The sequence below is a fragment of the Mus caroli genome, unplaced genomic scaffold (genome assembly GCF_978045245.1).
Source record: "Mus caroli unplaced genomic scaffold, Mus_caroli_1 scaffold_16, whole genome shotgun sequence".
Classification (NCBI taxonomy): domain Eukaryota; kingdom Metazoa; phylum Chordata; class Mammalia; order Rodentia; family Muridae; genus Mus; species Mus caroli.
Window position 1 is genome coordinate 13,567,552 of NW_028227271.1, and position 15,964 is coordinate 13,583,515.

At 40.5% G+C, this 15,964-nt stretch overlaps 1 protein-coding gene across 4 annotated transcripts in view; it reads left to right on the forward strand.

The window, feature by feature from the left end:
* The window catches only part of Cpne8 (copine 8), a 193,788-nt gene that overhangs the window by 22,091 nt on the left and 155,733 nt on the right, over positions 1 to 15,964 (forward strand). For all 4 annotated transcript variants that reach the window (XM_021183655.3, XM_029469851.2, XM_029469850.2 and 1 more), the window contains exons 2-3: positions 10,741 to 10,781; positions 11,377 to 11,423. In XM_021183655.3, coding sequence (XP_021039314.1) covers positions 10,741 to 10,781; positions 11,377 to 11,423 — 88 coding nt within the window. The remainder of the gene's footprint in view (positions 1 to 10,740; positions 10,782 to 11,376; positions 11,424 to 15,964) is intronic.

Sequence of the window (15,964 nt, forward strand, 5' to 3'; positions counted from 1 at the left end):
AATAGAAATCTAGACAAATTATTAACTGTTACATATTTGTTATAATCCTAATAAGTTTATTGAGTTATTTTGCTAAGTTATGAAGCTTTACTAATTTATTCCCTTGATTGCTTACTTTCTATGTGCAAAATTAAATTTTCTGCCAAATAATTTAATTTTTCTATTTCTAGCATTCATTTTTATTTTACATATTTCCTAGAATTTTCTGCTTTGCTCGATAAAGACTTTATATAGCTCATTTTATTTTTTCATTGGCCCGGCCTGCCAATGTAACCTATATGTATATCAAGTTTCAAAATCAAAATTAAAAGTCGGTTATTAAAACTCACCACCAAGAGATCTTACATTTTTGTGATTCTGGCTACTTTCTCTTTATATCTCTGAATTTTGTGATTTCATCTGGAGAACTGAGTCTTACTAATAATTACCACTTGTTAGGGTCGTGTTGAGGGACAAGAAAATAGCTTATCTAAGAGCTGAGCACAGCCTGGCACCAGGCTTGGTGAACGGAGTAGGAGTAGAAATTGTGCTATATGAGTTCTTGTTTTGTGCTGGCCACATAGGAGGGAGTGGGCAGTTTTTAGAACAGCAGCAGGTAGGAGAGAATTTTCCAGAAAAAAGAAGAGTGCCCTGGGAAAACATGAACATAGAGAATGAAGCAGGAGTAATCTGGAGCTAGATCAGCGGTTCTCCACTTTCTTAACGCTGCCACCCTTTGATATATACAGCTCCTCACGTTGTGGTGACTCCGAACCAAAAACCATTTTGTTGCTACTTTATAACTGGGATCATGCTACTGGGCTGTAAATGTAAATATCTGACATGCAGGATATGTGGTATGCTACTCACATGGGGGTTGTGACCTCAGTTTGAGAACCACTGAGAGATACACAGAGACAAAATGTGGTGGGCAGCGAGTGTCAGGACAAACACTCTGGATTTCTGTAGGTAATGGGTCCCTCTTGGAGGCGTCTTGGCGGCTGTATTTGTGTGATGGGAGGCAGGAAATCCAATGAAGAGACACAGTGCTAGGAAAATAACTGAGACTTGGCCAAGGTGATGGATGCCTTCAGGGCCGAGGCAAAGAAGCAGACTGGTTTTCATGTTAGGTATAAGAGATTTTCACAGATTTATTGCATTCTAGGCATGGATATATATGTACACACACACACACACACACACACACACACACAGTTTTGGAACCCGTGAGTCTCAAATCAGTATGGCTGGGCTGAAGTCCTGCTCCTCCTTCTGCAGGTTCTCTTGCAGATTCTGTTTGGAATTTCTAGTGTCCCACCAAGCTTTCACTTGTAGTTGATCTAATCTTCGAGACCAGAATTTACAAAACTGTGTAGGAGTTAAACATCTTTTGATTTCCCAGCTACTGTCCAGACTCTCTGTTCTCTCCTCTTAGGAGGATACATGACCTAATGTTTCTGCCCCACACAAGAACCCAGGATCATCTCTGCAACTGAGTGATTGGCTTAGTCACATCTTAAAGATTACCCCTCTCCTCTCAGATAAGGCTTCATTCACAGGTTCCAGGAACCACAACCTGTCATCTTCGGGGTAGCTCTTACAGTTGCATTTCACTGAGATAGGAATATAGGAGCTGTATCATTTCAGAAGGACAATAAACTACGGAGTTGATTATTGTAACCCTGAGATTTAGGGTCTTAAGGAGATACATTTACTGGTGATATTTAAAGTGGTTACCTGGGAAGAGGGAACCTCAGCTGAGGAATTGCCTCCATCAGATTGGCCTGTGGGTGTGCATGTCTGTGGGGCATTTCCTTGATTAATGATTAATGTGAGAAGGCCCAGCCCACTGTGGATAGTACCATAACTGGACACATGGTCTAGAGTTGTATAAAAAGCAGATTGAGCAGGCCGTTAAGCAGAGTTGTTCCACGGCCTCTGCTTCAGTTCCTTCCTCCCGCTTCCTGCCTTGGCTCCCCTCAATGGTGGCCCACAAGGAGACATAAACTGTTTCTCCCAAGTTGCTTTTGGTCATGGTTTGAACCCAGCAATAAAAACTAAACTGTACCCATATATTTTCTTTTCAATCAGCCGTATTATATTTTCCTTACTATCATCTTTTTTTTTTTTTAATGGTTATATTTCTCTTCTGTCTCTGGAGACAGAGTTTATGTTCTCCATCATTTTTCCTGAGGAAGTTGCATGCCTCTGACTTGACCCTTTGCTTTTTCAGAACTTATTACCTCAAGTCTACCAGGCGTGTGAGGTACAGGCACTAGATTTCTCTGTAATTTCCAAGAGTGTCATTTGTAGTAGAGTGATTCAGAAGAAATATGAAAAAAAAATATTTTCAATAGTTTCACTCTTAATCATCTTTGTAGCTATCTCTGGATGTCTGAAGCATATCCCCTGTGCAGAGTTGAAACTATACATCACTGGTCTTTCCATGTCAAGGATACTAATAAATACGTAGCTGGAATAACCCAATTTGTCATTATTTAAAATGACAAGGTCGTTTCTGGGTGTCCCAGAGATTGCTGAGGATACATGGTGCTTATGGTGGTCAAGTTCTCCCATCTAAGAGCCTGGTCCTCCTGTGTCGAAAGCCAGGCAGTCTTGGTGAGGGCTACCCAGTGACGCTGCTTTTCAGAATTCCTTTATGCCTTATATGCAAGCTGACTTTGACTTTTCCATAATTTCAGCCTCAGAATATTTATTTTCATTTATATGTTTATTTTTTTTCCTTTTGGAAACATATCCTTTTTGCCTATATACAATCTGTCTCCTTTTGCTGTAGCAGTCATAGTTTGGGGAAACTAGATTTTCCTGAAATAGGCATGTAAAATTCTCTGAAATAATATTTTCCAACCAATGAAGGAATTGATAAGCGAGTCAAATATTGTAATCAGATCATTTCCAAAGATGGATTTTTTCCCTTGCCTTTATATATATATATATATATATATATATATATATATATATATATATATATAAATTGAAGGGGCTGGCAAGATGGCTCAGCAGTTAAGAGCACTGATGTTCTCTTCTGGTGTGTCTGAAGACAGCAACAGTATACTCACATACATAAAATAAATAAATACATATTTTTTAAAAAATTGAAAAAAATTTTTTAGAATTAAGGAAATTTTTTTTTTCTAAATATACAACTCCCTGATTCCAGTCTGTGTGATACTGGAATGGCAAACTTAAAGGCCCAGGCCTTGCCCAGTGAATCCCTATGACCTCACATGCCACCTATCCCTGCTCTGCTGCCTGGAGTAAAGCACCTCACCACAGCTAACACGAGGGCTGTCGATGTCTCGCACTAAACAGTAACTCTCTTGTGTGATTCAGTGTTTGCTCTCTGCAAGCTTATGCTAGTTCCTGGAGCTCTCTAAGCAGTATTTGGTAGCAGCCTGGCAGGCCTCCAGTGCTCCAGAACCCACACTAAATGACAGGCAAATACAAGACTCAACAGTTTCCGACTTTAAATCACAACCGCTTCTTTGGTAGAAACAGGACAATTTTGGGTGAGGCCCCATGACACAGAGATCACGTGTGGGATGATTACCTGTGAAACTTTGGCTAGCTCTTGCTTTACCATTATCCCTGCTTTTGCTATTTCTATTCAAAGCTAACAGAACTGTTCCACTCATACAGTAATAAAGACTTGTATTATTGGGGCAAGCTCTCCCAGGTACACTTAGCAATAATGCCATCTTGCAGTCCCCCACCCCGCCCCATGTGTTCAATTTGAGGTTGTATTCTCTAAAGCAAGCATTTCAGATGCTTTATTAAGTTAGCACTTCTGGAACTTATAAGCGCTTAAAGTGCTATGATTTTTAAAAAATATTAACTTTGAAATTCATATGAATGTCCACTGGATTCTTCTATTCAAGTTGCCTCTGTCATAGGATGGATCATGATATTCGTTTCCTTTTACCAAAAGAATCCTCATCACGTGGTATCAGCTCCTGAGGAAGAAAGAATCAGTAATGAAGGTTCTTGTAGCTTTGTGATCACTGTGTGTATGATGTGTGTGTGTGTGTGTGTGTGTGAGTGTGATGTGTGAGTGTGTAAATGGAGTTTGTTTCCTTCCTAACATCTTTATGAGGGTTGTGGGCCTAGAATTCAGGTCAACAAGCTTGTGCTTCATTACACTCTTGCCATCTAAGCCATCTTGCTGGCTCTACAGAGAGCTCATATTATGAAATATGCGTAGGGATAATTATTTTGGGCTACTTTATTTGGGTTCTTATATCTATCATCCTTCTTTTCTCCAATCTCTTTTAAACCCCAACCCGAGGTAGGAGAGAAACAAGATTAGAGAAACCTCTATATGTTACTTCCTGCCAAATAGGGATGTAGTTCCTTAGGGCAAGTCCAATCTTCCTTATCAGGGTATCCAGCAGTCCAATAAATGAGTAATAATAAACACAGTAGCAGCAGAATAAACAGGCATCCACAAGAGCAGCAACAGAAGTAGTAGCAGCAACCACGGCTGCCTCCTCCTCTTCCTTTGTCTCCTCTTCCTCCTCCTCCTGAGCATACTCTCTCCCTCTCCCCCTCCCTCCCTCTCTCCCTCTCCCCCTCCCTCTCCCCCTCCCCCTTCCCCTCCCCGTCCCTCTCTCTCTCTCTGTTCTGGCTTGTATTTCCTCTGGCTTGTATTTAGTCCTCAGAACTAAAATATCTGCAGCTGGCAAAGATCATGCCCCTCCCAGAACAAACACAAGGCAAATCGTCTGCTGGGGTGGACAATCAGAATCAGCTCCATATCCCACACCTGGAATTAAAAACAAAAACATGTTTACACATCATAGCTAGGTTTTAAAAGACATGAAAACTCTTTACACACCTATCTTTTCTCTGGTACATTTCTCAAAATAGCTAGAATCAGAGCTGAGAACTAGTTGGATTCTTAACTCACAGCTGAGTTGGTGTGATCATTTTGGTTCTTATGTGTTATGCTGTTATCTTTACCTGGCACGGGATATGGCTGGTTAGTTGTTCGATACATTTGTCTTCCCAGGAGTGCTCAAGTCTCTCCATGAAATCTAGCATATGTCTGTGGTATTTGTTGCGTATTTGCTGTGCACAAGTAGGAGCCACTGTATCTTACTTGCTTGGAAAATGCTTGTAGAATTGCATGAAAGTTTAAAGGAAATTACTATTTTTTCATTCAACAAAAAGATGACCTCAGCTGTTGTTTCAAGAGGCAGGGTCTCAGGATGGCAGTGGATAGTGAGAAATGCAGCAAGCAAGGAGACTGTTGTTCACACTGCTGTTCAGCACAGCTAGGCTAATAACTCTGCAAGCCTTGTTATCATCACAAAATGGTTTTGAGCATAAAGTCAGCAGGCGGGGTGACAGTCTTAGATGACCGATTACTGTCTTCTGGGAGGATAGCTTCTGCCTCTGCTTCAGGGTATTCTACTCCTGAGGACTGGAGAGTAAAAGAGCCCCACAGTGAAGTCTGTCCCACATTAAAGAGATATTGGTGACTTCCTGATTATCAACTGTCCTGGTTTTTGATATGTAAAACACACCTCCTCTGTGAAAGACTGTCCTCATACAGGCTGTAATATATTGGCTGTCCCTGCAGTTCGATGTGCCATCTAGTCATCTTCTTTCAAGGGCAAGAGCAGCATCTTAATTGAAACTTAAAGAAGAGAGATCATTAGAGTAACTGGGGCACTCTCATGTACAATTTACACTAGGTATTTCTACAGGCTCAAACACACACACACACACAAAGTGTACCTATATAAACATAAAATATCACTGTTCTTCAGGTAATGTAAATATACACATGAATATTACTTGACTCTGTAATGTCAATTAGCAATGCTGGAGTTGAAAGCCAGAGCTTTGCATGTGCTACAATAAGGATCTACTTCTTAGCTATATCACATTCCTCTGGGCAATATTTCTATAGTATATTACTTCTAGATAATTCTTCAAGAATTTGCCCTCTTCCTTGTTTTGGCTGTAACTAAATTTCCAAAATGGAGACAGAACATTCAGCAGTTTCAGTTTAATGCTGTAGTTCAACATCATAAAACTATTGGCATGAGTTTTTTGTTTTTTGTTTTTGTTTTTGTTTTTTTTTTTTTAATTCTAGTTCAAGCTAATGACAACCCTTGGGAGAGAGCAGCCTTCCCATTTCAAATCTATCAGGGCGTGTGAGCCTGTGTGTGTGTGTTTATGCCAATATGTGTGTGTGCATTCAAGTATGTGACATGTGCATGTGTGGTGTATGTATGTACATGTGTATGTGTGTGTCTGTGGGTGTTCATGTGTGCTCGTGTGTGTATGTGTACATGCATGTCTCTCTGTGTTTGTGTATGTACGTGTGTGTGTTTGTGCCAATATGTGTGTGTGCATTCAAGTATGTGACATGTGCATGTGTGGTGTATGTATGTACATGTATATGTGTGTGTCTGTGTGTGTTCATGTGTGCTCGTGTGTGTATGTGTGCATGCATGTCTGTGTGTGTGTGTGTACGTGTACGTGTGTGTGTGTCTTGCATAGGAAACAAAGATGCTTCTGTGTGACAAATGCAGTTTTCTTTGGCCTCTTGATCTGATTCTCATGCTGTAGAGCAAGGCTTTTCAAGTTCCCTTCTGATGGGAGCTTGTTTTGCTTTATCCCATTCGGCTCAAGCTGCACATTCCTAAAACTTCTGAGAAAATAAGTTGTTTGTTCTGGAATTCTCCAGAATGTGTTTTAGTCTATAAAGAACAGGGAACTGGAGTCAGGAGAACTGGCATCCATGAGGTCATTTCTTACTGGAATTGTGTATCTTGTTTATTAAGTTACTTTTTCTGGGCCTCGGCTGAGTTTCCTTATTTATAAAATGACTTTAAAAAATTGTTTCTTTTATTTTTCAGATTATAATATAATTAAAACATTTACCCATTTCCTTTTCTTCCTCTTAACTTTCCCTTTATTCCTCCATATTTCCTTTCAAGTCCATGTTTCCTCACTAATTGTTGTTACATACATGCATGCATATATATTATATATATACACATTAATGTATATTATACACATACATATATGTATCTATTTCTAAATAAGATCTGCTTAGTCTGTCTAATGCTACTTGTATATACATTTTCAGGGCTCACCATTTAGTATTGAAGAGGAGTTGGTGCGCTTTTCCCTGGAGGGGAAAACTATTATTCCCTTGCTCTCAGTATTCCTTAGTTGTCTGCAGTTCTTTGTGTAGGGTTGATACTGCCTGGACTTTCCCCTTTCCAATTTGATGTGTCTGTTGTCATCATCCTGGTTCAGCTCACGTGTCAGCACTGACTTAAGGCAAGACTTTAAGTGCATAGCTTCTGATATTACACAGTCTCTCAGGACACTTTCTGGTTCTCTGGCTCTTAGGATCCTCCAGTCTCTCTTTCAATGTTCCCAAGCCTTGAGTTGACTTGTAGATGTATCTACTGAGACTAGCTAGGCTCCACAGCTCTGCTTAGAATTGGTTATGCTTCTCGGTAACGGTCTCCGTTTGTTGCCACAAAACTTTTGGATGAGGAATGAGGACTACACTGACTGTGGATGTAAGGACAAATATTTAGATGTAGTTAGAGATTCTGTTGGTTTAGGAAACTGGTTCTCGTAGGCTCTTCTCCAAGCTCCATGACTTCACTAAGTCTAGGTGGTTGGGTAAGTTTCTAGTACCAGACATGATTTTCCTCTTGTTGAACAGGTCTGAAATAAGAGAGCTATTGGTTACCACCATGGTATGTGTGCCACCACTTTGTCTAGAGGTTTCTTGGTATGGTCTGGTCATTGTCATGGCTCATAGGCATCATAGTCAAATAGGATAGATACTATTGGCTGCTTCCCCTGCTTGGAAGTTTGCATGGTGCCTTCTGGTCCCACTGAATCTCCAGGGAAGAGGCATTTACGTCAGTTCCAGCTCAGTGCTTTCTGAGCTCTGTTTCTCAAGTGTATGGTGTCTTAAAAAATAAGGACTGAACCTTCTACCTTGGGTGGGAGGGTGTTGCCAGGGTGTGGTCAAGAAGGCCAATAACAATAGTCTGTACTATTTGGGAGTCTTTTCAACAGTCCTGACCCAACAACTCAAAAGAGGGCTTCCAATGGCTGCTGTTGGGGTGTCATCTTTGGTTCTAGGAGGAAGCATTTTCAACTGAGGTGAGAACTTCCGTTTAAACTATATATGTCTATTTATAAACAGACTTGTGAGCATTACAGGTTTCCCTTTTAGGTAGATAATGAGTGGCTCCCTGTGACTTCTTTGGCATCCTTACTGCTGCTCTATCCTTCTTTCTCTCTTCTCCCTTTGTATTTATCTCCACTAGCCCTCCCTAATTAGAGATCCTGTTTTCTGGTTTCCCAGCTAAATCCCTTGTACCCAGTATTTCCTCTTCTAGTGCACCCCCGCTGCCCACCCTGCCAATGGTTCCACTGTACTTTCCTGGTATCTGCAGTTACTGTAGGGTATGGACTCACATTTGAAGGTTTGGAGTGAGGAAATTAATCTCAATTAAAAAGACGGTGCAACTCTGTCTACCTGGTTCAGGTTACCTCACTCAATTTGGTCGTTTCTAGTCCTACATATTAACAGGAGTGGATTTCTTTTTTGTTTGTCTGTCTGTCTGTCTGTTTGTTTGTTTGTTTGTTTGTTTTTCGAGACAGAGTTTCTCTGTGTTTCCCTGGCTGTCCTGGAACTCACTCTGTAGACCAGGCTGACCTCGAACTCAAAAATTCGCCTGCCTCTGCCTCCCAAGTGCTGGGATCAAAGGCGTGCGCCACCAAGCCCGGTTGGATTTCTTTTTTAACCAAGTATATATAAAGTAAAATATTCTGTACAAAATTTCGAGTGGGCTTATGGTCGAGGTGCAGTGTGATCGTTGACTTTCCATCCATAATTTAAAATTTTGGCTTTTATGAATTTTCAAAATGTGCAAGCACAATATCCTTGCAGTGACTCTGTCAGATATTCTCTGTTGTATCATAGTCATATGACCTCGGAAGAGAACAATGTATATTTATGCAGAATTGGAAAATTAAATCTTAGTTGTCAAGATCACATTGAGAAGTTCTGGGCTTTTCAACTTCTTGCGGATAAAAATCTCTATTTTATATTTTTAATTAAAGATTGTAGCTAGTCTTATATGAGCACAGCACTAGAATTACATTATAGTCTTTAAAAATGTATCTGGCATACTTTGAGTCTCAACCACATTGCTCTGGCCTCTCTCCTTTCCTGGAACTTTGAAGGAAGTAACTTAATTAACATTGTTTTAGGATTTTCATGGGCAGAAGTTGGAGCCACTGGAAGGGCCAGAGAATTATTACTAAATGGAAAACTACCTTTGCAGATATAATATCACAGTGCCTCCTCAAGTGGAAATGTTTCAAATTACCATTTGCCAACCACTGCTGGAGTCTGGGAGTCTGCATAAGGGACAGGAAGGATTGGTTTTCTTTGATTTCTGTGTAGCATAGGCCTTTTAAAATCTCACTTAATTCCAAATACAAGTTTGTCTTCTTTTTTTTTCCCCTGGGAATTCCTCAAAAGGTGGCTTCAGGTTGCCATCTGTGCTGTTGGTTGACTGTCTTTATTTTTCAGTGACAGTGGCAGTGGAAGTGAGTGGTAGCTTTCGAGATGTGACTTTTTAGTTCTTGCCTACCTTATCAATCATAAAATACTGAAACTAACTCTTATATTTTGGCGCTCGAGTGTGCGTGTGTGCATGCATGTGTGTGCATGTACGTATGCACGTGTGTTTGTGTCAGTGCACACATGTGTGCATTGTGTGTGCATGCATGTGTGTGATTGTTTCTGTGTGTAAACCAGAGACCAACATTCATATTTTCCTCCATATTTCTTCACCTCACCTTTTGAGGCAGAGTTTTTCACAGAATCAACAGCTTGCTGATTTTGCAAAACTGCCTGGCTGTTGAGTTTCAGGGACCCACCTATCTCTGCTTCCCCTGGGTAGAGTATATAGGCATATGACTTTTATCATGTGTGATGGGGCCCTGATCTCAGTCTTCAGGTTTATGTAGTAAGCACTTACTGACTGAGCCATCTTCCTGGTACCTGGACTTAATTTTCTTATGATAATCCATTATTATACATTGTATAATGCAATGCATAGGGTTGTATTATTGCTGTTGAGGATAACAGAATAGCCCAATGCTTGTCTTCTGATTTTACATTATTCTGTTACAGATGTGAAAATACATGCAACATTTTAAGTCAATAGTTGTATTAGCTTTGCCTAGTTTTTTATATGCCTCTACTAGAAAGATTGGTTAAGCAAGATCTATGTGGTCATCAGAAATCACCCGACTAGAAGGTTGTTTGCAACAGCCCTTCAGGGCTGACATAGAAGGAGTCTCTACTGCCTGCTGTTATGTGTGTCCATGAGGCCGCAAGCTCTGAATTGCTACGTTTTTATTAGTAACTGATTCTCATTTCATTTGGGGAAGTCGGTCCAAGCATCTGCAGGGTCTCAATGATGAGTTAAAAGGAAACCTGAATTATTGACCTCTGCACAGACACTGCAGTTCCATAGGGTAGAGAATGAGATCATTGCTCAACTGTAATGCAGGCCAAGGAAAGGAATCCACTGGTCGCCAGGCTGAATAAGAGAAGCAAGAGGCAGAGAGTTCAGATTTAGTTCCATGTGTGTGTTTGCATATTTATATTTTCTGCAGTTACAGAAATCTAAGTGTTTGGTTTTGTAATTAACTAGCGTTCTCTGTTTCATTTAACAGAAATCTCCTTGATAGAGATACATTTTCTAAGTCTGATCCAAGTAAGTCAAATGTTCTGTTTATTTTACTTAATCTTGCAAATGATATGTGAAATTTCTATTTCTGTTTATGTTTTTTTTAAACTGAGTAAAGACATTGAGATTTATGGTAAAATTCTTTGCACCTCATTTGACAAGTGATAAAATTCTTCTTAACTCATAATCATTGTGTAAAGTCTTTAATCTCCACTTCTTAGACTTTATCAATTAATAGAACACCTTTCTTGTTTATAAACAGTGCTGTTGAGTCACTGATATAAATGCTGAGTACGTTTGCCCCAGGTTGGCACTTTAAGTGAGTAATTTAAGTATTTTAAAAGCAGTTTATACACGTTATAAACCACTGACAGTTGAAATTATTGAAGTACACTTTTAAAACATATCTACATTTATAGTGTAATATGAAGGCATTGTCTACTAATGGTAATATTCTCTGTATGCTAAAATATGGTCATATTAAATTCTGGTGATTTTAAGCCCTGGAATTAAGCCTGATTTTTGTTGTTGTTGTTTAAAATGCATCCTTTGGACAGTTGAAATAGAAATCATGTATATTTTTACTAAAATTTTCATATATGTGTTTTTTCATCTTTTGTAGTTTGTGTCTTATATACACAAGCAGTTGGGAATAAAGAATGGAGAGAGGTAAGAGAAACCATGTTTTCAAAATCACTGTGCAGAAAATCCAGCGTGGGTTATAGTGAAGAGATGTTTAACTGTTTAAGTTATTTTGAGTGTTCCTTAACCCAAAGATTAGATTTATAATATTTGATTTTGCTAAATTGCACTCCTGACCATCTTATGTAGTCTTCCAGGCCTGAGACTTGTCCATTTGACTTGATTCCCTCTGTGCCCTATGTCTGTGGAGGCCATCTCACTTTTAGAAGTCAATGCTTGAGTTTTTATAAAAATGCCAGAGCCAGGGATCTTAAGTGGAGACAGTTATTGGCAAATATCACCTGCCTTTGATTTATGTACACTTTGTCAGAGAGTAGCTTGTTGTTTGGAAGGGAAACGGGAGCTTACTTTCCTCACACAGACATGCGCCGTTAAATGAACAACTGCAAAGCAGAGGAAAGATTCCAGTTATTGTGTTTTCCGGAGCTTGCACGCACTTAAGGGAGAGGACAGCAGTTGACAGTGGGGCCTCTCAGTTCCCTGGGCTTTGCTGCTTTTCTCAGAAAGGCAGCAGATCCTTTTAATGGGGTCACAGTATGTGCCTAGCCTTCCCTAGTGCAGTTCTTGGACTTGCTGTAGTAGAATGCTTCTCGCTAGTTACATTCTTAATTGTCTCAATGGTGAGGTGGACGGTTAGTAAAGACAACTAAATATTGTTAAAAACAACTCAAATATTGATAAGGGTGGACTGCCGGTGTGATGCTGCATAACGGTTTCTTGCACGTCTGTTTCAGCGAGCTTTTCATTGCTATAGCAAATGCCTGCCACAGCTTCTGTATAAAGAAAAATAGCTTCCTTGGGATTCTGGTTTTAAAAGTTTAGTCTATGCTTGCTTAGTTCTCTTCCCTTGGTCGAGGTAGCGCTTAGTGGGAGATCGAGTTTCTCCATTGCCAGGAAGCAAATGAGAGCAGGGAGTGGCTGGGGCTAGTGCTCTTAAGACTCTCCCTCTGGGCTTCACATCTTCTCAATAGGTCTTTTGACCTTTTAGTGCATGGGATTTTTGGGTAATAACAAACTTAAAGTATTCAGGGCCTGTCCTCCCAAATGTTATGGCTGTGTCAGAATGCCCATTTACTCCACCCAGAAGAGTTATGAAACCTTAATTATTTCGGTGTTGCTTGGAAGACTGTGACACCGGTGAACTGAAGGGCGAGCCCTATAAAGACAAGAGTTACACGCATCCCAGGAATAGTTGCGAAACAGACATGGAGAGAAGTCAGGCCACAGAAAGGAGTTAGATCACAGCAAGGAGGAACCTCAGCAGGGAAGAATTCCCTAGTATTCTTAGGTGGCATTCTAACATACTGTCACCAGATGTGGACTTTAAGGGCTGGTGTAGCCCCATACTCTACAGACCTTTTTATTGCAGCCTGTATGACCAGTCCCTTCAGCAGGCTCTGCTTGTTCCTACATCATTCCCAAGGAGGCCTTCCTGCTTGCATTCGCCTGTCAGTGGCTCTTTACTGGGATTCAGAGTGGGTTGGCCTGGCATTCCTTTGAGACCTGCATGGGAACATTCATGACTCCCTTTCTAGTCTGATAGTCTGGCTACCTAGAAAAGTCAATATTACAGTGGACACTGAAGTTGACCTACAGCTTAAACTACCTGGTTCCATTCAGACTGTACAATGAGTTCATCATGGATGGCTAAACTTGGGGAAATGAGCCTCTCGTAGGTTCTGGGTGCATAGAACATCCAACAGCCTCTCTTCTGACATAAGTGTTCAAACCAAATTTGTAGTTCTTCCCTCTGGAGCTGCAATTAGTGGTAGCTGAGGTGCTCACAGCATGTCTGTCCTCTCGTGCGTTCAGGGAATCTGGTTCCTTTTTTGTCTCCACTGTTCTGACTTCACTGAACTAACTGTATGTGTGCCTCTTTGTCTGGCCACCCCGCAGAACTTCCCAGTCTGGCTGCCTTCTTCCCTTTGATCCTGATTCTTTCCTTAAATCTGACTAAAAGCAGCCAGGGATGCCCATGCTGAGAACTGAGTCCTTTGTTGTCTTGGAAATTTTCTTTGTCAGACAAACAAATCCATTATCTCCAAGTTCAAAGGACCAAAAAGTCTCACAGCATGGCAAAAAAGCCTCAAATTGGTTGGCAGGGTATAAGGCCTTTGGTCCATTTTCCCATGGAGTGCTGGTTTTTGTTTGAAACCCCACCAACAGACTGTTACTGTCCTTGTTCCTAGCTTCGGACAGCACTGCATACAGAATTTCAGGCTTTTCCCACCCTATTCTACCTCACTCTTCTGTTTCCTGTGAATTCTACAGGCTCACATCTTGTTAGCATACAACATTCACCAAGACCACTCAACTTCCTGGTGCTGACATTTTAGATCAGACAACATTCTGTTACTGTGACAACTTCAAGTTTGAGTTATTTATTGTAGCAATGCAAGTTTAGTTTTATGGTTGTAAAGATCTGAGTCTGTGACTTCATTGGCCGAAGCAGTATCTGTTGGCAGAAATCATAGTAATTCAGAGCTCTTCGCCTCAGTTCTAGGAGTAAAAAGGTTAAGAGAAGGTCACAGTCTTGCAGTGCCTTCAACAGCATGTTTCTAGTGACTTCATGGTGGGGATTGAGAATGGCCACCATAGGTTCATATGGGCCTTTCATATTTACCTCAAAACTAGTCATTGCCATTTCCCCACGCTTGCATTAAAATTTCTATAAATATAGCTAACGACATGTGTTTTCAATTATTCCAATTTCTTTTCTGTATCGTCATTGCCTAATCAGTCATCAAGAGTTGTGTATTCTCATTCACAAAGTGAAGCAGAGCAACACTTTACTGCTTCAATACCTTTTCCATTCACATTCCCTATGTGTGCGTGTGTGTGTGTGTGTGTGTGTGTGTGTGTGTGTGTGTGTGTGTGTGTGACTATGTGACTGTGTATGAGGGGGCCACAAGAGGAAATCAGGTATATTTCTTGGTTGATCTGACTGAGCCAGAAGCTTGCTGTCTTGCCTGGGTTTGTTGGCTAGTGAGCCCCCTGGGGCCTTCCCTCTTTGCTCCCTAATTCTGGGGCCTAATTCCTAGGCCTGTGGTCTTGGCTTGCTCTTTTCCCTGTGCTTTCTGAGGACTTGGACTAGGGTCCTCTTACTTAAAGTGAGTTCTTTTACCCAGTGAGCTATCTCCCCTGCCTCACAGTGTGGCTCTTGTTTTCTTTGTTGCAATGTTCTTTTGTCTGTCTGTCTGTCTGTCTGTCTGTCTGTCTGTCTTCCTCATTTGTTCTTTTATTTGGTTATACATTTGATTTTCCTGAACATCTTTGCAGTCCCCTGACACATGCTCTCAGTTTCCCTTTTTCTCAGCCTGCTTATGCAGTAGACAAGTCGTGACAGACCATAGGTGTCACACAGGGGTAAAGAGCGCTATGCGACAGTAACCAGTAAAGGAACCACAGTAAATACAGAACCAGTGCAACGGCAGAATGACGATGGTCAGAAAACCCATTACATAGGGGGGAATTTGAGGAACAATGGTGTAAAATGTTTAGGACTGCACCAGAGTGTTCTTGTTGCATGTTAATAAACTAAACTCAACATTTTGTTTGGTTAAAATCAGTCTCAGGTTTTTTGTTTGTTTGTTTGTTTTTGGTTTTTACTTGCATTTTTTAAAAAAAAATATAATTTGCAAGCTCTTTTATCCATTTAACAATGGATAACAACTGTTTTAAGCCATTCTCATTTGTTGGCTAATTTATTTTATTTTTATTTTTTTCTAAAGATTTATTTATTTATTTATTTATTTTATGTATATGGATGTGTTGTAGCTGTACAGATGGTTGTGAGCCATCATGTGGTTGCTGGGAATTGAGCTCAGGACCTCTGTTCGCTCTGGCCCAAAGATTTATTTATTGTTATATGTAAGTACACTGTAGCTCTCTTCAGACACACTAGAAGAGGTCTTCAGATCTCATTATGGATGGCTGTGAGCCACCATGTGGTTGCTGGGATTTGAACTTTAGGACCTTGCAAAGAGCATTCAGTGCTCTTAACCGCTGAGCCATCTCTCTGGCCTAGCTAATCTATTTTTTATAACAAACTTAAGAGGTATGGGTTCTCAATCATTGTACTAGGAAACAGAAGCACAAATGGATATGCACCTTGACCAGTGATACTTGGTTAAAGACTTAGAATGGAGCTTTGAACCATGGCTGTCTGAAACTGTTGCTGGTGGACTACTCTTGTGTATATGATTATTACCCAATTCCACCTATTATGTTCTGATTTGATAAAGGTAAAGCCATTTCATGCCATTGGGCATTTGTTGTAATTATTTCTGAAGCTTGAGTCTAAAAAGAAAAACCCAAAACCAACAAAAAGCAAAGCCATATATAGACGCTGAGGCTTACTATTTAGGTGGCATATTATTAAGATAAAATGCTGAGGTACAATAGACCATTCCGCTGCTCTCTTGCTTGTCATTGAGAGAACTGAAAATGGTGGTTACAGGAAACCACATTCAAAGGGCGATGTGAAAACCAAGCTGGACCCAGAGCTC